Raw genomic sequence first — 25014 nt, 5'->3', positions numbered from 1 at the left:
GAAAATGTCCCTCACAGCAGCCCTACCTACACTGGGTTGTTTTTTTCTGCATGTGCGACTTTATAGATTACTGTGTCAAGAAGTCAGACTGCAGATAGTGATCAGATTAAGGGCAATCTGACATGGGGACTTTGGATCAGGGAGGGTTGAGCTACTGTGGCTTCAAAGCCTCTCAACTCTTTCACTCTAACACATGTCTGTCTGACTATCATCTTAGATTAGAACATCTTAAATTCATCATTCATTTAGCATTATTTGGGAATGCATTTTAATAATTGGAGAGGAGCTGTTACTCTCTGTCTCAGCTGGCTAGCTGTGAATAATTTGGATGCATTCTCAGAACCAAAAGAGAGAAAACAGGCTCTGGTGTTACATGCATAGATAAATACTGCCTTCACGGAAGTATACCAACTCACTACTGGGAAATGAATCCCAAAGTAATCCTCTAACAGTATTAGTAGTGCAGTGTTGGTATAAATAGAATGCTGTTTAGACTGCCAAGGTATAACTTCATTCTATCTGCTGTTGTTGAATTATTCAGCTCAGGGTTCAATGTTAGAATGGTAAATTTAATGTCTTCTGAAATTATTTGTGAAATCAATACTTAGGCAGGGAGCTTGCATGAACTGGAAGTTGTTCTATATCATTTTGTTGATAACTGGCCTATAGACAAAAACCCAAACACCAAGACGTTCAACATTGTTTAGGTCAATGTGTAATTTATTACCAAACAATACATTTCTTGGTACATCGACTTCATTGTACGTGTGTACGGAAAAGTGACTGCTCATGTAGAAACACAATGTCCTCTTTGAAAATGAAATGCTGTTGATACAGTTTTACCATACAGAAACAAAACACGTAGGTGACACAGGCACTCTTCACTGTTGGAGCCTGCTTGATGAAGACAACTAGAGATGCTCCTAGGACATACAGTATGTCTTCATATTAGTGCTATGAAGGACCCTGCTAGTGGACCTCCATAGGAATTGGAAGCTCTGAAATCCCCCACAAGAGACCTGCATTCTTATTTTTTAAGCATAGCCACCTTGACATCTAGTTGGAAGATTAAATATACTACCTATGTCGTCACCGGCTGTCTCTAAACACTTAAGCAGTCTTGATTTCGGCTAATCCCCTTATCATATTTGTATAAGCAAGTAATTACCCTCTTGTTGTCATAGGTGGCTCAAGCAAATCCTCCAAAGCGGATGGCTCATTAAATGAGCTGGCATCATGTGACGTGGACGAGCTGTTTAGCTTAGAAAACTGATCGAGCAATGTAATCCTTTTACTGACAATTCACAAACATCAGTATAGACAGGAGTCTTTATATTGACAAATGCTAATGCCATGCAACTTTGCACAATGTTGCAATACATAATGCAGTAAGTTTTCCCGAAACAAGACAGAAGCCAGCATTCCAAACAAAGACAGCACCCATTATATTCAGACAAACATAATGTAGCTATTGTTGTTTTTAATGTTGGCTCAAAAACAAGGGTACAGTATGTGGGGCATGAGGAGTTTATGTTTGCATAGCCATAAACTAAGGTCAAGACAGACTATGACACAAAGATATAAATGTATATCTACAGTTCTGACCCCAGCACACAGCAGTCAGTCCATCTGTCAGTCAGTATGATGTTTTTAATGTGGTGCGGCCAAAGAGAAAAACCATAGTGGGGAAGTGTTGTGGCTCAGTGTTTCAATACTTTGGATCTTTGCTACATGTGGACATAGTTTAACAGTCACCCTTGTGCCGAGTCAAAAACCTTTTTTTAACTACATAAATAAGGTCCCCTGTTTTGCTTCCTGGGCCTCATCCACACATTCCCAGAAAATATATATGTAATGTACTTTGGATGAAAACTAGATTAATGTTATATTACTGCATATGTTTGTGGGTAATGGGAGTATTTCCAAGAGGCGTTCACTTAGAGTCAGTCAGGGAAAGGGTAGAAAAAACACTTTACACAAGGGTATGTGTCTCGTAAAAAGGTGCAATCTGTAACAGTCGAAAGTGCTCTCCCTGCTTTGTAATGGTATCAGTTTGTTCCCCATTTATATGTGACTGTAATTTTGAAAAACTAAATCCTTAAAAAGGTGCACATATAAAACAAATCAGTTAATAACTGTACTTTGTAAGTGTGGTAAAGTATAGTTTCTGTATTTTGTCAGTAAAACGTACTGTTATACTAAACTTGAAAAATGACAATTTACAGATTACACCTTGTGGAGTTGAGAATTTTTTAAAGCAGCAATAGATAACATAATACTGTCTCAAAGAGAAGGAAAAATAAGAATTCCAGTGACATCCATAGTTGTTTTTCCCCACCAGAGACCTGCACATCAAAGACCATGGTGCAAATATTGTAAAAATAAATACATAAATACATACATGGGTAATCCATCCTTACATACATACACATATTGTATCATAAAATAAGAGAATTATAAGATAATTATAAAATTCATATGTACAAATGCATAGTCCATATGCGTCCACGAAGAGGCCAAGCAATGAAGTTCCTCTTTTCATTTAGGGTTTTGTTTGGTGTATGTTTTTTCCATGTGGGTATATGTAATGTGGGTTAAAGTTTGTGTGCAGTGGTGTGCATGGCACTACAAGAACACAGAGGTTACACACCAGATCGCACTGTGCTGTTTCCTCTTGTCTCACCTCTAGAGTCAGTGGGTTATTAGTGGGTAAAGTTCACAGGTCAAAAGTTGAGAGGTACGTGGCCAGGCGTGTCTGCGGTGTCTGGTGTGCGTGTTCGAAAGAGCTGTGTGAGTGCAAAAACAGACGAGATGAGCACAGTACAGCGTTTGGCTAGAAGCCTGACCCCTTCACTCTCCCCCTGTCCAGAACCAGTGAGGCCTACGCTTTTACCCCCAACTCCGGCACCAGTTCCAGCTGTCTCAACAGCCCCAACAAACTCTTGGTACAGACCCACTATCTCCTTCAGCTTGTCCATGGCCTCCTGGCTGTCATCGTCCTCATCCCCGTGGACCAGACTCGAATTATGGCAAATTTCACAACCAGGGCAAGGATTTGTTCGCAGGCAAGCTGCAGACAACTGAACCAGGGCACTGAAGCTGTTAGATAAAGAGCGTAGGGCTTCATCAGGAGCCCAGCCTACACGTGTGGCCCGTTGACACCCAGTTGCCAATCGTCGAGCCTCTGCCTGGAGAAGACTTCTTTCGGCCTCTGTCATGGCGGCGGTGCTTGTCCCAGTACAATTTGGGTCCGTTGCTGGAGTAGTATTGCCTTCAGTTCCATTGTGATTCAGGTCAGGCCCCACTTTTGTACCTGTGATATCCTGCTTTGAGTCTTGACATGGTTTTTGTTGAGTTTGCTCAAGTGATCCCCTTTCCAAGACCAGCAAAAGTTGGTCTATATCTTGACGTAGGGAGACAAAACCCCCCTTAAGCCCACCATAGTTCTTGTTGCTAAGCGTACGAAGAGGACCACCAAATGAGTTTGTGGGGGAAACCGGACGTGAAACCACGGGACTGAGTTCAGAGGATGCAGTGGAGAAAGTAGAGAGTGGACGTGGGTTGTCCCTCAGCAGTGACAGAATATTGGGCTTTGGAGAAGGAGAAGGTGTTGTAGGAGAAGAGACAGGTGCAGGTCGGGCAGGTTTGGGGCGTGTGCGACGGGAGAACTCATAAATGGTGAGCTCCTCATCAAAGCTTATGCCATCCTCAGTGTCTCCACTGAAACAGTTGGCGTAAACGGTGCGGCAGCCACAAGCCTCCCGGTGCTGTTGTGGAGGAGTAGTGTCAGCGAGTGAGGAGGTTGGTGAGTCACCTCCAATTTGCATGCTGGACACACCTCCCAACCCCACTGCTGAATGGGGCCGCGACTGAGGCTGTTCTGATGAAACACTGCCACTGTGTGCACTATTCTCTTTAAAAGTCAGATTAGGGTGGGAGCCATTTGTCCCATTGGCCTTTTTCATATGTGATGTCACTTCCTGGGCTTCTTTGATGGTGGCTATGACCATCTCAGCTCCATCCTCTAAAATGTTCTCTTTCCCTCCTGATTTTGAGGTCACAGTCTCTTTTTCCTTAACAGGGGTTTTGTTAAAGTCTGATAGACCGCTGGCTACAGACAAGCCAGAGCCAAATCCAGATGTGTCTCCATTGATGGAGCTACTAGAGGGATAGTCCAGAGTTCCCAAAATCTCCTGGGAACGTGTCATGTACCAAGGCAGAGCCTGGATCTTCCCTCTCAGGGCAGAAGCTGGCAGTCTACCTCCCAGGCTGGAGGAGCTGGTCCTCAGGTCCGATCCTGATCCAGATCTTCCAGGCTCTCTGCTTTCAAGGCCCCCAACACCTTTGGAGTTGGTTGAAGTGAGGGAGGTGGTAAGGGTGAGAGTAGCATCTGCATTTTTGGGCGAAAGGCTTTCATGACTCAGAGAGACCCTCCTGGATCCTGACTGGACGCTGCCATTGCGGCTGCTCCAAGGGTGGATTCCATTTGGCGTACCGATACCATCCTTGAAGACCCCTTTGCTTGGATCAGTTGGGGAGACAGGAGAGCTAGCAGGCAGGGATAAGGGGTGTAAATTGGTGGGAGAAGTGGGTTTGGGGGGTACTGGAGGGGGAATGGCTAACTTTGTACATGAATTAGAGAGAGGGATAGGGGGTAGGTTTGGTGGCTTTCTTGTGGGTAGAGCAGTCCCATTGCTTTTTCTCTCAACTCTAGGAGTTTCCTTTTCATCGGTAATATATGCTTTGTCATTAGAAACAACACGTGCTCCATTCTCATGCGTCAGATCTTTATTCTTTTTTGGGCTGTTTTCTTGCTTCTTTTTCGTCTTTTCCTCAGTTTGTGGGGTTGTAATGGGTAGTGGTTGCTTGCTGCACCGCACTGCTCTGATCAGGGGTGATGAGAGAGGCAGTCCACCTGCCCCATATGTGACAGACTTGAACTCCATGGTGTCTGGCTCCATTTCCAGAAGTTCAGAGGATAGACGTCCAGAGGCATCCCCATTGCAGTGGGCATAAGATCTTCCATGCTGGGGGGATTTGGGGGGAATGATCTTAGGTTTGGGAGGCAGTTGGGGCTTAGGTGCTAATAACGGTTTGACCTTAACTTGAGGTTTCTGAGATGGCTCTGGTAAACTGGTCTGTTGGTTGGTAAGTTGATTTGTGGGGCCTTTAAGCGTCTCCACTTCTCTTTTGATTTTAGAGGATTTGGCTTTATTGGCAAGGGGGGAGGATGGCTCTTTCCCCAGGACAGCTGAAGGACCATTCCAGCCTCCACTTAACCGATTAGCATTCTGCCGGTCAGCAAGCTCAGCGTCTGTGAGAGAGAAACAAATCAAAAGGAAAAAGACAGAAAGAGAGAGGCATCAGCAGATTTACACAAATTTAGCGTCTCAGTGTTGTCACATGTTGCCATCACATAAATAAAACCAAACATATCACCACTGACTGAAGGAACTTTGCAAAAACGTGGTAAGGACAACAAATGTGTTGTAAACAAACCTGATAGATCAGGAACTGGAGGAGTAAATCTCTCCTGTGCATCAAAAAACTCATCTTCAGACTCTGAGGCAGTCTCTTTGACCAAAAGAGCTGGTTTGGGATTGGGTGAAGGTGTTAGAAATAGACCCTCTTCGTCCTTGGAGAGGCGCTGCTCAGCCTGTCCTGCTTTGTCCACAGGAATTGAACTAGTCCTCACTGGGACTTTGGGAGGGACCTTTTTCTTTCTTCTAATGGGTGATCTTTGAAAGGGTATGCTGTCAATCATTCTCAAATCCCTTGAACTGGGTATCTTAGAAATGCGTCTGAGTCCCCCCACTCCTGGCTCTTCTTCCTCATCATCGTCATCGTCATCATCACTAGTAGCCTCAGGAGGGCTAGGGAGGAAATCAGCCTTGGAGAGCTCAGCAAAGCAAAGGCAAGAGTTATCATTGCCACGGTAATTGAGGTTGGTGGGTCGCAAGGGCCCTTGGTGGCGTTTGGGCTCCAGGAGGTAGGGGTGATGAACATCCAAGCCTGGTAGATCCTCGCTTGTGCATGGTCCACGGAGCGCATCCAGACGAGATGGGGCTTTGGCTGTGGCACTGCTCTCCTCCAGGGCAGCACTCAAGGAGCCACTGGACAAGCTGGAGAAGCTGCTGGTGACCCGTGGGTCCGTGTGGTACCAGGTACTCTCCAGGTTCATTTCTTCATCCATAATACTAAATTTACGTAGACCACTTCCTGTTGCTCCTCCTTCCTCTTCACCCTCATTTTCTGTACCTTCTGTTGTCACTATTATCTTCACTTCCTGTTTGCCTTTGTGCTCCTCTTTCTCTTTTCTTTCCTCCTCTCTCCTCTTCTCTTCCTCTGCTCTCCTCCTTTCTTCCCAGTCCTGACTTGCTGGGTCTGGGCGTTTGTAATTCTGAGAATCCATTGGGTCATCCTCATCTGTTGAGTCATCTGAGTCACTGCAGCAGCGAGACACATAACCTAATAACAATAATACAGAAACAAGTGGTTAATAAATTATTAGAGCAAGATATGATTTAAAATATGATAATATTGACTGACTGGCTTTTCTAACAGTACCCATACTGGTTGGTGAGATACATCAGTATGTGATGTGAAAAATATCTATCAAATGGCCAAAGCCAGAAAGTAATTATTTTAAGTGAAACAGTTTTTGCTCACTTGATAGGGATTCATAGCACACGCCCTCTATTACGGCGAACCTCCCACACACACCTTCTTCAGCAGGAATCCGGTGCACCCTCACTTTTGGGCGCCCCAGACGGAAGACATTGACACTTGGATCCACAAGGAGTTTGCAGTAGCCTCCCAGCAGACACCCTAAGTCTTTGGCTGCCAGAGAGTCCATCAGTAAGGCAAATGGCTGCAAGGAGGGGGGGGGGGGCATTGCAGAAGATAAGGTAAAGTGATCAAGGCCAAAGGGTAAAGGAGAAAAGGCAATGGAGGGGGACAAAGAGAGAGAGAGAGAGAGTCACCTTTGAGTCCAGTGAATTAGCTTTATATGGCTACCACACACCCCCTTAGGCTGTATACTGTTTGTGTATTGGAGGAGAAATGCTTGACCTATATTTACTCAAGCATGAGCTTTGGTGTGAATATGGTGTGGCGAGTGAATATCCTTTTTTTTCAATCTGTGTCAGTGTATGGAGCCTACGTGTTTATGAATAATAGAGTCTAGTATGTCAATGTCTTCCTTACCTTCATGTCGTGCAGTGAGATGCGCAGTACGCTGACTTTGTCCGACTCAGAGAGCAGCTCCACTCGGCTGATGCTGCTGAACTCAACCAGTGTAGAGATCATATTGAGCTTGTGGTTGATGACCTGACTCATCCCATATTTGGCTCCCACCAGCAGGCTGACCAACACCTCCCTGTCCTGAAGCTGAGTGTGAATAAGAGCGACTAGAGTTACATAATGAAACAAAATGAGCAGAAAAAGGGAGGGGTGCAAATGTATTTTGATATGGGAGATAACATCTGGGGTCATGCTCAGCCGGAATTGTCGAGCCTTTTGAATGGTGACCTGTAATATAGATGCAAGACTGAATTCTGAAGTTGTTATATAGTTAATTCCTTTACAAACAGACCCACCAGGGGATATCAGGCTCCTAACCCTTACCATCATCGTAGCTGTGTAGGAACGTCCCCCATATGAAATGAGTTCTCCCAGCTGAGTGAGGTAGGCCAACCGAGCCTGACTTGAAGAAATTACCTAAAACAGAGCAATAGACAAAGAAGAAGAGAGAAGAATATGAGTGAGGTGGACAGCAAGGCGATATAATTAAAAGAAAACCAGGGGGATGTTATGGTTGACTCACTGACCAAAACAATTTTCCACAGAGAAATATTCTCTATGTATTTTCCCAGAAACATTAACTAAGCCCCAGACCTACTATTCCTTTTTAATTATCCTCCCACCCAAATTCTATCTTCCTCCCAACCTGCTCCCAACACTTAACTACCACTTTAAACCTCAGGAAGAAGGAAGTAAGTGTCAACTAAAAAGTACCCTGAAGCCACTACTAAACTGTCACCATCTATCCCTTTACATCTCCCAATGGGTTCACCCACTCATCCATCAGTCTGTATCTACCTTCTGGCGTGGCTCTAGCAGGGACTGGATCTTTTTGAGGTGGTAGCTGATGGCTTTCCTCAGGTCCTTTTCCCTCATGTTGCTCAGCAGTGTGGGAGAGATGAAGCTGTCCATGCCAAACTCCCTCCTGTCATCACCACACACACACACACACACACACACACACACACACACACACACACACACACACACACACACACACACACAGAGGAATGAAAATCACACCCATAATGATGAACTCGATGCCTCAACGCCTCATAAAATTGAAAGTGAAACTGAACTATAGTGCACCACATGCACTTGATTGAGTTTCTTAGTAAATATTGGTACAGCATTTGTCTGACTTGTAGGACAGGTAAGAAATGACATACTGTAGCTAATGATAGCCTCATAGTAAACACTGGATTAAAACTAAATACAGAGTTTACTGAAAAAAAGCACATTGAGATTTGTGGAGTTTTGTGCAGTAGAAATATCTGCTGATGTTTTTTTTCCTCACAGCTGCCATAAGATGTTACTAAACAGCCATATTTTTATCGAACTGTAACCGTGACTGCATCCTCAGTTTAATTTGAGGTGAAAAAAGCCTGCGTCTGTGAAACACAGAGTATTTATGACTGCAATGAGTTATATAATCATATTAATCTATGAGTCAGTGAAGTGGTCTTTTGGGAAATAGATCTGCGCCTACGTGTGTGCATTTATAGCTTTCAAGTGTGAAAGAGAGAGACCGAGAAAGACAGAAAGAGGGAAAATTGAAAAACCCAAAAGACACTTTTGATCCGAACAAAAACGGAAATAGGGCAAATATGCAAACCCTTGTGCACCCATGCAAAGCATTTATCACATTAATCACATTAATAGATTAGGCATTTAGAGTGCACCCTTATCCGAACAAGATCTAAGCCTGAGATAAAAAATCTATAATGAGTAGTGCCAGAGTCAAGATCGTAGTGTCCCTCTGCTGTGACTCTAAAGAGACATGCACACACACACATATGACTCACGTAATAGTCTTGATAGAGGCCCTGGTCTGTCCACAACTATCTAGCCTCTCGTGCATGTGCAGGGCAGCCAAACGGAGCGCAGTGTTACACTTCATCTCTACTGCAAAACGCTCCAGCAGCACGTCCCCAACACTCTGGAAACACAGACATTACAAATGCACATGTACATTACAGCAAACATACCAATGTACAACTGAAAACTATCATATTTTCATATTGACATGTTTGATATACCAGCATACACTTCAAGTCAGACATTGCCAAAATGAAACAGCTTGTGAGCATCTTTCAAAGTAAACTAACACTGGGACACCCAAAGTGTGTCTCACACAGCAAAAACAAGGCAAAGGCTCCTCTAAAACAATAAATCAACATGACATAAGTGGCACTCCCAATGCTTTATTGTGCAACACAAATATGCAAAGACAAACTATGGCTTTGAGGCTTTTCATCCAGGATTGAAACATAGTCTCAAAGTTGAGCTACATGACAGCACGTACTGTATGCAAGAGTTTTTTGTAACTCAAAAAATGTACAAGGCCACAGTAATAGACCGTGTTATATTGTTAACTTCAAACATCTCCTCAACTTTGATTCTGGCTCTATTTTTGTAATGTTTTACATCAGGTTTAGAGCACACTACATCAAGTGTAAATATCGGATATACAGCTTCATTTGGCAAGTGGGTACTGAACTGTTTTTTTGTTTTGAATTGAACATTTAGACTTGGTTTCCACATATAAGAAAGGAGAAATTAGTCTTCTGAATGACGGTGAACAACACAAAGTCTCTAACGTGGACAGAAAAGGACACGGATAGAATTAGCTTCTCTGACCTGTAAAAAGAGGTACTCAAAGGTAGAGGGGTCATCCTGCAGCAGGTCCATGGGGTCTCTCGGGACGAAACATACCCTGAACAAACATCTGTAGTCATGGGAGTCTTTTTTCTGCACCACCTGGTGACAAAAATAGATGTAAATTAAAACTAATATGAAAAGCCATCCACAACTACAGCATGTTTGTGTGTGGATTTGTGTATCCATTGTTTCCTTTACCTTCTGTATGAACTCGTCTTCGTGCAGCAGCAGCAGTTTAGTGATGCTGTACTGTTGCTCTAGCACCAGGGCAAAGTACTCAATGGCCCGGATGGACAGTTTATCCTTCAGAGTCAGCACAATGTCCTGGAATGGTGAAAAACCAACAGTTCAGACCCCCTTAGACAAACATGCTTCATCCCTGTCTGCTGATGGCAGATGGTCAAATATGATCCCCCTCTTAGTTTCCCTTTGGCTGGAAATACAAACTGAAATGCAAAACCTGTTAATTAATAATAATTATGTGCTCTTGAAGATGGCAACAGACATGGACCTACTGGGGGTGAGCTACTGACCCAATTATCCACCGTCTATCTCATTATGATGTTTGTATACAGTAAACCTCTCAGTCTGAAAATGCCCAACTGGACTTGATGATATCTAGAGCTACTCACAAAATCCAGCTCTGCCTTTTAAACAAAGAAGTGCTTCATGGTTTTGAATTACAGCACACTCTTCTCCTCACTTTTAAATGTTTCATAGCTTCCTCCTTCAGAAGGAAAGTGTATTTGTAGTATTCCACCATTAAGAACAGCTACAACAGCAACAGCCTACCCATAACACCCTTGAGGCACTCACAGCATGACTTGTGGTGGGCTTACTTAAAAAATACACCCACTTGTTTCCAAGAAGCCTTTCACAAGCAGATCCACTGTTTGGTCTCATAATGTTGATGAGAAACTGAAGGGGGCCGATGAACTTTCTTCTGAGGACACTAATTTAGGCAGCGCGTAACACAATTTAACTATCTATATATATTCTTTAAATCGTTATTTTGTGTCTAATTGTTGCTTATTGCTATAGTTACAGTATGATAGGTGTATTCGGCTTATTCAGCTTGATATATAATGAATATGAATAAGAAGTTGCCTCTCATTGGCTTCCATAGGGCGCACTGGTATTGACAAACATGTCAGCCGTCCAAGAATGATGCTGCCACCACTTGGGCCGGACAGTAACGAGATGCATTGTCCAATTACCCATCTGCCATTCAAGTTTCATCAAAGATGATCCAGTAGTGTAGCAGTTATATGGCCATTTAAAGGGGCACATTTTGACCTTCCATTTTCAGTATACACACAGTGCATAACATTCTTATAACAAGTTGGTGAAATTACCTCTTCTTACATTCAATAACTGAAACCTGTTTAATACACACCTTGACGGTGGTGCTGTTATCAAACTTGAAGGCCTTGGTCTGCCCGTTCTCTAAATAGACTTTCAGGACATTGGGCAGAAAGAGAAGAGAGTTTCCCTGATGGAGAGAAGTGAGAAATATCATTGTGGTTAGACAGGAATCAATTTCAAACTTGGGAAGATCTAGAGAATTAGGAAAAGGGAGAATGACCTGAGTGTGCCCGTTGACCACCACCTCCTCTGCAAAGCGCACTTTAACTGGATTACTCCTCAGACGAGCTCTCTTCTCTGCCGACATGATGGATGACTTGGGATTCTGCAACACAGAAACGGGTTTACAGTCACATGCTTGGAAAGAACCAGAGCTTATGTTTTACAGTAAAGAAGGATGGTGTAATGACTCTTTGTGAATGCGAGAGTGTTTGAGTTGATGGGAGGTCATCAATGTCTTCTCTGTACTCACTGTCATGTGCCGCAGGATAGTCACAGTGATACAATCCTCCAAGTCCCTGGGCGGAGAAACAATACATACACACACACACACACACACACACACACACACACACACACACACATACACATAGAAACATATGCAAAAACACATACACATGGTCACACGCACATGCACACGAGAGAGATCATTATCTTTCTGTCCAGCTGTCAAGTAAGCACTTTCTTCTCTGACCTTTGCCCTTAACTTGTTAAGCCTTTCTCTTACAAACACATACCCTCACGCATGAATTATCCAAACACACTCTCAGAAGTGCACTCCAGCAAGCAACTATGACAGTGCATTTAATCACTGGATGAACCGGACACACTGGTAGTATGACACTGGTCCCAGTGACTGAACTGACTTCTCATTATCCACAAACGATAGATAGATAGATAGATAGATAGATAGATAGATAGATAGATAGATAGATAGATAGATAGATAGATAGATATCTCTACAGTTATTCTCACCTTAAGAGGTTCTCCACCTGCTCAGCGCTCAAGTCCTCCAGCACTGTATCATTAATCTGCAGCACCTGGTCCCCTGGGTACAGAATTCCATCTGCAGGACTCCCTACACACACACACACACACACACACACACAAGCACACAATGAAAAGAGTGAGCACTTGCATAAAACAAAAAAACAGCTGCTCACATGGGCTTGCACTTTCAGTTCAAAAAAAGGGAGATACACACACACACACGCACACAGTCACACACACACAATGACACATATGGTTATTTGACATGGCTGACTCAACAGTGTTCAGTTGATCTCTCCAGGATGTGAGGGGTTACAGCTATTCTGGGTCTCATCCAGCTCGGCTACGCTCTGCTTTCTCTAGTTATTTATACTCATTTGTCTTCAGGCAAGAGAGCACGGCTGATGCATAGCAGTTTTAGCTTACTCTAACACACACACTCGAACATTCTAAGTGCATGTATGTGTAAACACATATTTTCCCCCACCCTGACTGACTGGCAAAGCCCTGTCTGTCCCTGATTTTTGACCCACTGACGGCATCCCACACTGCTTTGCGAGCTTACACACACACACACACACACACACACACACACACACACACACACACACAGGGAACACTTGAATACATTCCCTCTCTCTTTCATGCCAGCTTGGCCAATATCCTGATCTGTGCGGTTTTTCAAGTCCTTCCCCTCCTCTTTCTTTTTCTCTCCTTCTTCCTCTTTCACCAATTTTTTCTCACATTCATTTCCTCACAGGGCCTGTCTTCGCTGTCTCCTCTCACACCCAAAGGTGTCAACTCCCCCCTATTGGTCTCCCTGCTAGCATCTTCTCTGTCTATTAAATCTTGTTTTCTGTTATCACTTGGCAGCAGATAGCTATTATAGAGCTGGTGGCAGGGCAGGACAATTTATCAGCTTATCTTACAGGATAGACATAAAAGTAATGGATCAATCTCTCTCTCTCTCTCTCTCTCTCTCTCTCTCTCTCTCTCTCTCTTCCTTTCTCTCTTTCTCTCTCGCCTATCAAAGTTGCCTAAATGGAAAGTGATTTAATTTATAAAGGATGAGCCGGTTACTGTGTTGTTTCTGTGGTTTTTCTGGCACTGTGCCCTGCAGTTGGAATTCCAGGGGAGAGTCAATCAATGGCCAGTGTGTGCGTGTGCGTGTGCGTGTGTGCGTGTGTGCGTGCGTGCGTGTGTGCGTGTGTGTGTGTGTGTGTGTGTGTGTGTGCGTGCGTGCATGTATTTGTAGGTGTGTGTGTGTATGTGTGTGAGTGTGTGTTTGTGCACCGTAGCATAAAGCAGGTGGCCATTTGGAGAGGAAACAGGAAAACAAATTGCAGTTATCTACCGAGACAAACATGCTCACAGTCCATGTACCTGCAGCGATGTCCCTGACCAGCAGGGGTGCATTTGTGGTGAGGATGAAGCCATGTCCAGTGCTGCTGTCCAGGACCGGGTCCCTGGTGATCTGCAGCGTCAGCTTGGCCTGGAAGTTCTGATTGGACAGACTGTTGGAGCGCTGCGACCTCCCATCACCTAGCAACCGCTCTCTGAGGAGGTCAAACGGGGTAACAGGTTAACTTTCTGGAGACTACAACACTGTAGTCATCAAGAGATAAATTCAGGCTAATCAAGGGGTACGCTGTCAACTTTCATCACTTTGTACAGAAAATGTTTTACAAATCATTGCCTTCTTTAATTGGCAATGGCTGACTATTCGAACAATAGACTTTGTTAGTAGGCATTTATTTTCCGATTAATCAAATTGGCATTACCAGCCATAGTATTGTTTTTACTGTGTGTGTCATCGTGGCAAATTGTAATCCTGGAGACAACTACTGTAGTAGGAACTGCCACAGAGGAGCTTTTGAGTTCTTGGCCAAGTGTTCATATTTCTGTCATATTTTCATCGTGATAGCACCACAAACACAGTCATGAACCTTACTGGTGTGTAGATAAGATCCAAATGAAGTTTATAGGTGTGGTCTGAGCACGAGTGTCGGAAGTAAGGCGTGATCATTGGAAGATTTCTAGTTTTATATTTTTCTAGTTTTTGCACTTTTGCTTTAAAAGAGACTCAACTGGTTAATCAATTACCAAAATAGTTGCCAATTCATTTGTCTGTAAACTAATCGTATCAGACACTTGATCATAATGATCATAAAACAAGAGTTTACAGCCATGCTAGTGGGTCTGTGATGCACCAATACACAGTATCTGTATATGATATGTTTAAATCAGTGACATCCTTTCCTTCAGCCTGCTGTCCTCATCAGCTGGTGACATGGTGAGACTTTGTCCCAAGAATGACAAACAGGGAGTTCACTGGGCTTCCTCTGCACTGCCTCCTTTGCAGAGACGAGAAAGACTTTGTGGACAACAAGGGAATGGAGGGCTCTTGAAAGCATATTTGTGGTCAACTGTGGGGTGTGTTTGTGTGTGAGAGGGACAGTCAGGTTTTGAATATATACTCAACTATGTGTTATGCATCTGAGTGTGTGAGTGGGGAGGGGATATGGTGAGTGTTCATGACAGCTTAAGAAATCAACTTTTTACTTTAATATATTTTCCTCTGATTTTGGGGTATTTTTTCTCTTTTTAGAGAGAAATGTCGATATCAGTATATTTTCTCAGCTATAAAACACACCATCTGTACAGCTACTCTCTATTAAATCTTAAATGATATCTACACCACACCTCCCACACTTCTTCTTCTCCACTACAGAATCTGGCAGCAGATCTAGAAGTGGATGGAGCTGTTTTCTCCACTCTCTAAACTCGATTGTTTGATTGTTTACTATATAAGTCGTTTTAGTTGTTGTCGCAGTGGTTTGTATTGGGTTGGCATTTTCTGCTACTACTGGATGTGTGGTGTCAACATTTTCTACTGCATACTCAGTTGTTTTTCCCTCAAAACCTACTCCATTTTCTGTCTCAGATGCAAACGTTGGAGCAATCTCACAGGGGGTATTTATCATTCCAATGTATTACTTTTACAAACATTTGGATTGGATTTTTCCCCTGAGCTCTGACCCTTGTTCATTCTGTACCTGCTAAGCGACTCTCGGGTACGTCGTATTATTGTTCCCACCACCTGCTGCACCCGACTGGTTCTCCGAGCTGGAGACCTGCTCCTACATCGCTCCTTCTCCTCCATTTATCTAAAGAGACAAAAAAAAGAAAAGCTTATGAGCTAGAGACATAATTCCAACAAGCTGAACACAGAGAGAAAGGGAGACGTGGAGAGAAGACGAAAGGATTTGGAGACAGAAAATAAGTTAGAAACTGCTTAGAGTTAAGCTTAGCTTAAGTTAGTCTTGTTGGACTATGCATTCAGCACAAGCATTGGGCTTCAGCAAAATTTGCATTTCATCTGCTCTGTTTTGATATTCAGAGCATGTAGCCTGCCTTGAATGCGATGAATAATCAGATATGTGAACACAAGGAAGGCTGAATGAGGAAAAGAGAGGGGTGTGGGAGTGTAGTCAGCATGAACAACAACACGTCACACACACACACATTTGCTTAAATGACCTGATTCTCAACAACTGCACCATCACACAATAACAGGAGTCATAAAGAGTTCAACGTAGATATGCTACAATCTGCATGTTCACTACAAATCTGCAGCTGTGCACTTTCTTCTTTGCCTGCCCTTTACACAGGGGGGTTATCGGGACATAATGAAGGATGCAGGGCTCGGTCAAACCCCAGGGAGGCAAAACTGGTCAGCATTGAATCCTTACCAAACCTCAAGATGTACGATTCCCCTCAACTGTGTTTTGTTTCTGTCAGCCAATCAATACGCTGGCTTTGAGCTTGAAGAGCCTCTAATAATTCCTTGACAGGGCGCTGCATTATTTATGTTCATGTTTCTTTTGTGCTTTGTGTAACAGCAGCAAATATTTTAGAGGGCAGGGATGTGTTGTGGAATCAGATTTCAATGTGTTTTTGATTATTTGGAGTAAGTAGCTGTTTCATTTGTTTGTGGCATCATGGTGATAAGACATTGTTTTGCCACTTTCTAATGATATACTTCTTCTTCTCTTCATATCTGTGTTGGACTGTTTCACCCCATGAGGCAAAGAAAAGCGAGGGAAACTTTGGCAGGGGACACGAAAGAGTAGCGGCCCAGACCTGATCAATACAGCTAATGATGATGAATGTGCCCCTGAAACCTAATGATCCGTACCTTGGCCTCAGCAGACAGCTGCAGAGAGCTTAGCTTGATCAGCTCTCTGAAATAATGCAGGTAACTTTTGCAAGCCAAGACTTTTGTGAAGATCTTAAAGGAGCGCAACAACTTTCTGGCCATCTGCCACATTTGTATGAGGCATTTTAACACAAGACTTTGTGGAGTGAGAAGGAAGATAAAGCCATAACATCGCAATTACCTTATTGTACTTTGAGTTAGGGTTAGGATTAACGGGAACACACCCTGTATTGCAATCAATAGAGTACTTCAAGCAGTTTAGGTAATTCGCATGAGATAGAATACTAAATTAATTTATCTTTTCTTTAAACAATCATCTACAACAGATTTCAGCTCGTCTCTGCCAGCGATGACTTGTCTGCCTCAGTATTAGTAAAGCATGGAGTGTGGGTCTGTCCTTAAAGAGGATTAGAGACCCTCATTCTGCATGAGCCCACACTGGTCAGGGTGTCACTTTAGCACCTCCCGCTGATCCGGATTGAGGCAGATTGACGTGGATGAGAAGGGATGAGCGAGGCTAGGTAGCTGACAGCTGCACATAGCGACTATTGACACAATGTTCAATCACTGAGAGAAGCATCATATAGATCATGAAAGATGTTCGGACTGTTAATAGAGACTTCCTTGCATTGTGTTGAATGTGCAGCATGCTTGCAGGTGTATGGATGTGCATGTGTGTGCTGTAGTGCTGCAGTCAGTGCTGAGTCAGGTGACAGTTTTTGCTGTCATTCTCCTTCTTTCTCTCTTCTGTCTTTTATTTTCCTCCTTCTCGCTCTTTCTCTCACCCTCACTGTCCTTGCCGAGTCAGGTAGTCATCTCCGATGACAGTCTCTCTGGGCAGCAGCAGCCAGCCATTTCTTATATACATGCACATCTTTAGCACTTGATCCAAGGGTTTACTATCCTCACTCACACAATAACAGCCCACCTTTGTAACGATACCAAAGCAGATAGTGTGAATTAGTGTATATGGTTCAACCCTTAAAATGCACATCTTAACAATTAAATATTCTAAAAGAATAAGGTAGGCCTACTTCACATTAATTATATGTGGTAAGTCTCTGAAAAAGGCAGTGAAAAATTTGACATAGGCCTATATTCTGTCCTCAAGAAACCTGCACAATCTTGTCCACATATTTTGAGAAAGAAGCACAATTCAACTGAAGACTGTGAGAGTGTGACTCACCGTGATGTGGCTTGTCTCTTCAGGACTCCAGAACACAAATACCCTCTCGCCCTCTGAGACATCAGCTCTGCTGCCCCTCCAGGATTGGCTGAAAAGAGGTGGAGGGGGGTCCTCGTGATCATCAGGGCCAATCCCAATTTGGTGCGGCCACCTGTGCAGAGCAGAGCAACACTCTCAGGGAGACCTGTCAAAACCCATAAACAAGATGCGTAACCACATGACAAGTTTATTTTTATAATTAGAGTGTGAAGCGAGAAGTTATCAAGTCTGATTAAGTCAGATCAGCTGTATCTGCCTTGATTTTCTAACCTGTTTACAAGGAACAGAACTATATTCCAGTTGTTGATGTTTTCAGAGTGAACATGCAAGTATGTCAAGCAAAGCAGATGTGAGTCCAAACCAGCTATGTGGTTGTGGTTTTCCAAGAGGCCCCTCCTCTGGTCCCCAAGGCGCTCTCTCTCTCTCTCTCTCTCTCTCTCTCTCTCTCTCTCTCTCTCTCTCTCTCTCTCTGTGTCTCTCTCTCGCTCCCCCTCTCTACTCCTCGGCAGCCTCAAAAGCACATGGCGATGTGGAGACGAGGCACTCCATCTCCGTCTGGTTGTCTAAATTAAAATTTCATACCGCCCAGTTCAGTTAACAGTTCTTACTGGGTGCACTCTAAAAGCAAAGAGGACAGCCTGTGAATCCTGATGTGGTGGAAATAGAAAAGCTGCAGGCAGAGACAGATCTTGGCCAAGGATAAAATAGGACAAGTCTTTCATATGAACATCGGGGCAGATATGGCTGAAACCTAAGCCGGCCTCTGGTTTGGGGAGGAAAACACACTTGGGAAAAGCTTTGTTGTGAAAAGTCTGGCTGTTGAATTGGGAGAGACACTGAATAAACATTGTTGATCTCGTCCAAGGAAACCACACCATGTTGTACTTAAATGTTGATCTGCGAAGTAAACTCTCACTCCCTGGGGCTTTCATCTACAAGAGGGAGCAGAAATCAAAGAATTGATAGTCTCGTCTGTGCAGCTCTTCCATCAGGCCCTGTGTCCCACGCACAGAGCTCTTTCACAAGGCCCATGTGTCCCAGTGAAAAGCCAGCAGAAGACCTAGACCCACACAGACTGCAGGGCACATGAATAATGCATGTAGCTAATGCAGCTAGCCTTCGACCGCCTCCTTCTACCTCTTTGCCAACACGGGCAACAAGAAGAGCGGAGCACAGAAGAAGAGAGACACACAGGAAAGACGTATGGGGGTTGCAGAGGTGAGGTAGGGGGGAGAGAGGAGGGGACTCTGAGGGGCTGAGAAAAGGGGAAGGGATACAGAAAAGAGAATTGGTCTAAGCATAGAAAAGAGAGAAAGGACAGGATATTGCAGGGGGGAGTAGAGGGGGAGAATTTTAAAGAGGGTGAAGAGGGCAGAGGCAAAGAAACGGGGAAAAAAAGCTGCAGGAGAAGAAAAGAAAGAAGAAAAGTATCTACAGTGAGACGTAAAGGAGTCTGTCCACAAGAAGCAGTGGAAACAAATCTGATCATTGCAGCGTTTCTCCACCAACTGAAAGCAAACAAAGTCAGGCAACAGACATTGATGTATGGTTAAATAACTAAAACAGCAGACTTGTAGCATTGTGACATTTCAAATGCTGCTTTCTACTTTCCCACTACTATATGGTGTCTTTAATGAAGACTTTGTTCCCTCTTTCTAATGATGTAACAGCACTTTCAAATCCAAGTAAAACCTTTGTGTCTGCGGGCTGGCGATGAGTTCGCTCCTAATCTGGTTCTGAATCAATAGTAATCGTGAATCCTGTCCTCCGCTGTCCTTAAGTCCCCAAGCTGCCCACAAAACACAGATCATCTGCAGACTTTTCACTCTTTCTCCCTTCTCTCCTCCTTTTACCTTCTCACCCCTCCACCAATCTTCACTGTACATGGAGAATAAATGTACGAAGTGCTGTTAGTCAATGGAGGCTGTCTCTATCTCTCTGTGTCAACGTCTGTGTCTCATATCTCTGAGACAATGTCCGCCCTTCTCTACTCATTTGCCCACACAATGTCTCTCTGTCTCGGTCAGTCAGTTATTCAACCCTCTCGCCTGGTATGAGCACACATGCAGTTCATACGGTAGGTCAGACCAGCTTAGACAGGGACTGGGGAAGTTGCATTGGGACACGAAGTGTGAGGAAAAATGCCCAGATACAGCTGCTGTTCTGCTAAATGACACAATAAGAGCTCATGGATACGACAATCTGACTGACAGGATGAATTTATCAGTAACTAACTTAAATTACTATCAATCAGCTCCCCGCTCTAATAAATTATGACTGGACTCAGCACTTGGACACACTGTGGTTACAAACACTCAAGCACACACCACATGCATGCACATACACAGAACACACAGGCTTAATATGATAAGTGAGTGGTGTGTTACACAATCGGTAAACAGATTCCAGCAGAAGCCTTGCTCGCTAACTGAACGACAGCTTTTATTTAGGAAGGGCCAGTTGGCTGTTATTGACAACTTGTTCTCAATCTGTCACACACACACACTAACACACACACACACACACACACACACACACACACACACACACAGAAACACATGCACACACCCCCTCCAGCCGAATATGACACACCGGATACAGCTGCACCACATGAGGCGCTGGGTAGAAGCAGCAGGGGTTGGTTCAGCAACTCAACAATTAATTTTGGCTCACAGTGGCAACAAAGTTGGACACAGAGCTCAGCAAACACTCAGTCCAACAGCAGCACACGTGACACAAAATACTGTGTGTGTGTGTGTGTGTGTGTGTGTGTGTGTGTGTGTGTGTGTGTGTGTGTGTGTGTGTGTGTGTGTGTGTGTGTGTGTGTGTGTGTGTGTGAATGTCTGGATGATTTGAGGTGTGAGATTTATGTGGGGCAGCTGGATTGCTTCAGATTTTTTAAATTGTTGTTGTAAATGTGAGGAACAACAAGTAAAGCCGACAAATACTCCAAAGATTCATGTTCGCTTAGCAGAAGACAGCAGACAAATGAAATACAGATGATATGCTATGCTTTTAATTCAGGGGTTGAAAAAATTGTTGGACGTTTACATAAAGGTCAATAAACCTTTATTGAACAGGCTTTGGGAGAAAAATATCTATATTATGGTTCCCATCAGAAGTTTGAGACATAAAAATATCGAGGAAGGTTTCAAGAGCCGATTCAAATACATTTACACTCATCAGAGACTATATGCTGCAAATATGTTTTATTTATATCTATTTATATCTATTTATTTATAAGATGTAATATATCTTATTACAGTTATTGTGAAACGTCACAGTCACAAACAGCTTCTACAATAATCAATACATTGTAATTTTGGATAGGAAGCCAATAAGATCTCACCACTTCCATGTTTTGAACATATTAAATAATCAGCTTTGATCACTTCATTAGACTTATCCTTAACGTCTAAATAACCAGGCTCTTGCAGGGGCTCAGCTGTTGCGGTGACTCAGGGTGCGTCGATATTGAACTGTAAGATGTCCTTTCATTAAAATCCCAAGATGTTTTTTTCAGTTGAGACGATCAATATGGGTAACTCTTTATTCACAAAACTCAAAATGCATCATGACTGAAATTATTTCAAACTTGAGTTTGACTGAAAATTCAGTAAGTAGCATTTATCATCCTTTCAAAAATATTTTTTTGTCAGACAAATACAACTAATGACATCTCAGGTAAAGACAGACATCAGACAGCATATTCACCATAGAGAGGATGTGTTATATCACTGAGGATTAAACTCGTCCTCAACATTTGGTACTGACATGCATGCTCCACAGAGCACAAAGTCTAATAACTTTATTGATACCCTGACTTTTCCTCCTGTGCCACCAAGACGTCAAAACTTGTTCTTATCCAGTAAAGAATCTACCATCTGGATGCACAGGCAGCTAGCACAGCTGTAGACTGTAGGGACGTTGTAAACAAGCCAGGCTTTATATGCTGTCTGTATGGTTATATGTAGCCTACTTGTCCCTGTGAAAATAACACATTTAAATAAAATCATCTTGCACTGAAGTTCACCAAAGGAATAATACAAAAAAAAAACATTTACAGTCAACTGTCAAACAACAGCTTGGTGGCTTGTTTAAGTCTGTTGATTGCTTCACTGCTGCTTGTTGTGTTTTTGCTGGTTAATTGTCTGTCCTCCAGACATAATCACATCTCCCTATACTTCATTCAGCCTGTCAGCTCATTCCATTAGCATTATGAAGACAGGGCTCTCTGTGTGCCGCTCATTTCATTTCCCCTTTCATCTGCGACCTGGCGAGGCTTGAGTTCCCCAGTGCACTATTAAATAATGGGTCTTTTGAAGATTAATAGTGTGCTGCATTGTGTTACAGATCTCTATCAATGGTTCTGATGGTTCCGGAGAGAGACAGACAGCAAGACAGAAAGCGAGAGAAAGATCTTTGGATGTTAGAGGATGAGAGATGTTGCAAGTCTGGAAAACTATCTGCGTCTCTTCTTCTGTTGCTGTCTGAGCCAATTTCCTTCAACTCAGTGATCCTTCAAAAACAGCACAATAGAGTTCTTATCTTTAAAAAAAAGTAGTATGAGGGCAGCAGTGAGCCAGCAGCTACAATAGTCCTCTAGGCTTTGGCATAATACTTACATATAGCCACAGTACGACTTTAATATTTCATATCACAAAGCAGAAGACTTGGTAGAGCCAATTATTAACTTATAAGCTTTATGATTGTTTTAGTCTTTTCATACTCCTAATGTTTCACTATATGTTCATAAATAGAGTTGTCCTACATTATGGTGCCACTGCCAGTCAAGTGTGCCATCACCATGGAGCTGTCACATCAATGAGGTCATGTCTCATTTTTCCTCTGTAGGAGTAATACTGGTACAGTTTGAAGGAAAAATACACATTTACAGTATATTCATCTGTACTATACATCATTCAATACATCAATATATCCATCCATCCATCCACTACCATTATCATACATCAATGTAACCCCTGACCCATGAAATAATTGAATTCCTTGACTGAGGAACACCAATATTGATTGATCAACAGCTTCCAGTGGCCAGTGGCGGTAACAAAATGAATCACATTTCTGAACAGCTTTAATTATCGATTGATCTAATGATCAATCCATGGATTGGTCCATGGATTGGGCTGCAGCAGCAAACACCAGCCCAGCTACACAGTGTGCCCTGGAGACATGAAGCCAAGACTGAAGACGAAGAGAGGGGGAGAGGATGGCTGGCTGACTGGCTTCAATATAAGTGGGACAGAGGAGCAGTCAGTGGGGCAGATCGAGGCTAATGCAGCTAGGCATCAAGGCTCTCCTGATGTGCAAGTTCTGCCCGTCGTGCTTTCTCCTCGGGCAGACTGACCTCGGAGTAGCAACTCCATCACATGTTGTAGCATACATCCCTGAGTCATAGCACAGGGCCTGCAGCAGTGGCAGAGCACAGCCAAACACTCTCAGTGACCACAAGAGTGAAAGGAAAACACTCAGCATCCACAGCTAGCCTGCTCATTAGGGACAAAATGGCATTCATTCATTAAGTGTGCATCTCTGTGTGTGTGTGTGTGTGTGTGTGTGTGTGTGTGTGTGTGTGTGTGTGTGTGTGTGTGTGTGTGTGTGTGTGTGCGTGCGTGCGTGCGTGTGTGTGTGTGCGTGTGTGTGTGTGTGTGTGTGTGTTTAGATGCATATGATGCTGTTAAAAAGAACGCGCAATGATTCACTTAAGTGATGTCTCTATGCACAGTTAAGGCTGCGGTATAACACGTGTTTAAATGGAACTGTAACCAGCGGTCATATTAAATCATGTCATGCATTAAATGAAGGCCCCAGAACAGCAAAACGCATTGTTCCGGTCTAGTTGTGTTGCGCTTGTCATGCCTGGCACGGCACGGAAGAGCGCAAGAAAAGAGGCTGCTGCTGGCCGAAGGATATGAGCAAAGAAAAAGAAGGAGAGGCGACTGTCCCGGGGTGGCTGCACACTATCGCCTACGCCCATTCATAATGTGCGTGTTTTACTACCCAGACTCCCGGCAGCCCCCTGATCCGTCAGGATTTAGTCCGTTCGTTCCCAATCTGTAGCCAGTGACGGTGATTTCGCTGCGCATACGGCAGCATGGCTCTCCACTATCGCTGCATAAGACGTGTGTTTATGAATATGTACAATGAATGCCATTCAGCGTGGTACAAAAATGGCCAGAATGTTGACTATAATTCTGTACAGTAGCCTTTGCGATGTATATTCCCAATAATCTGGACGTAGAATTAACTATGCTATTGACCGTGTCCATCGCTCGTAAATGCGTTATTAATGCCTTTTTAATAATCAATATTTACCATCGCACTGACCAAACACTCTGATCACTGGCACAGCCATGCCGGTCAAACCAGGGGGCTAAACAAAGAAAAAAAAGGTCAGTCTTTTGTTACCTTTATAATCTTAATCGGATTTAAATCTCTCCACCGCCACCCTCAAACAGGGACATGGGTGTAGCCTGCAGGCGTTGTGAAAACGACCGTCAGTTTAAATCATTCATTTCGCTGTGACAAAAAAGCAGTCCAAACGGCAGGAATGGATGCAAGGTGCAGGCGCCTCCGTGAACAGCCGGGCGCTCCTTCATCAGACAATAACACCGGGAAATACCGAGAAAACTCACCTAGTGTGTCTGAGGAGGAGACAGACGGACCGGGAGTCTGGGATGGTTATCCCCCAAAAAGAGCAGCGATGCGGTGAATGTGAAGGGAAACGATGTTTGATTCTCAAAAATATCCGCGGCGTCCTCCCGGGCCGGATGATGGTGGTGATGTGGTGTGGGGGGTTTGGCTATATGCTGGATGCTGTCATCGTACTGGGACTGCTCGCTGCCTAATCCTCGGCCCTGAGCTCAGAAATAACCCACCCCCTCCCTCTGTTCGTCTCTCTCATCCCTGCCTCCTCCGCTGTCTGCCCGGAGGACCCCCACCCTCCTCCACAAGGTCAGCTCATCCAACATACAGTAATACAAAATAATAATCATAATAATAGTAATAATAATAATAATAATAATAATAATAATAATAATAAATCTACTTTTTATGCTTTATTTATAAGGACTTCACCATGTCTGATGTTGTGGAATAAAATACAGTTGGAATTGATTCAGTTTAACAACATATTTTATACCATTTTATCACCTTGATTCAATGAACATCATGATTCCAAAACCAAAGCAGGGCTTGAATACCCACCGGTCAAAGTGGAAAACTGCCCCAGGAG

The 25014-nt window shown here is 43.6% G+C and overlaps 1 protein-coding gene across 4 annotated transcripts; it reads right to left on the bottom strand.

The window, feature by feature from the left end:
* Positions 1-726: 726 nt before the first annotated feature.
* frmpd1b (FERM and PDZ domain containing 1b) lies at positions 727-24728 on the bottom strand. 4 transcript variants are annotated; one of them, XM_068714690.1, is made up of 17 exons: positions 24416-24728; positions 17724-17874; positions 15375-15485; positions 13702-13874; positions 12304-12502; positions 11801-11846; positions 11549-11653; positions 11360-11455; positions 10162-10287; positions 9943-10062; positions 9108-9241; positions 8101-8227; positions 7627-7719; positions 7207-7389; positions 6724-6871; positions 5500-6468; positions 727-5314 (listed from the first exon to the last, which is right to left on the bottom strand). In XM_068714690.1, the coding sequence occupies exons 3-17, from the start codon at positions 15479-15481 to the stop codon at positions 2724-2726; spliced, it is 5217 nt and encodes a 1738-aa protein (XP_068570791.1). In that variant the 5' UTR covers positions 15482-15485; positions 17724-17874; positions 24416-24728; the 3' UTR covers positions 727-2723. The 4 variants fall into 4 exon arrangements, with proteins under 4 accessions (XP_068570791.1, XP_068570793.1, XP_068570794.1 ...); XM_068714692.1 differs by having other exon boundaries at positions 6670-6871; positions 12304-12406; XM_068714693.1 differs by having other exon boundaries at positions 12304-12406.
* Positions 24729-25014: the final 286 nt, after the last annotated feature.

Source organism: Cebidichthys violaceus, unplaced genomic scaffold, assembly GCF_023349555.1.
Source record: "Cebidichthys violaceus isolate CVI_PGR_0920_01 unplaced genomic scaffold, fCebVio1.0.p SCAF_2, whole genome shotgun sequence".
NCBI lineage: Eukaryota > Metazoa > Chordata > Actinopteri > Perciformes > Stichaeidae > Cebidichthys > Cebidichthys violaceus.
Note: the sequence above shows the minus strand (reverse complement) of the source record. Positions and strands in the feature narration are given on the sequence as shown.

Excerpts from the sequence above, each read along its gene's own strand:
- frmpd1b (XM_068714690.1), bottom strand. The coding sequence starts at position 15,481 with ATGGAGGAGAAGGAGCGATGTAGGAGCAGGTCTCCAGCTCGGAGAACC. Across the intron at positions 13,875-15,374 it reads ACCCGAGAGTCGCTTAGCAG|AGAGCGGTTGCTAGGTGATG; the intron begins GTACAGAATGAA and ends TGACCTCCTCAG. Across the intron at positions 10,063-10,161 it reads AAGACGAGTTCATACAGAAG|GTGGTGCAGAAAAAAGACTC; the intron begins GTAAAGGAAACA and ends TTTTGTCACCAG.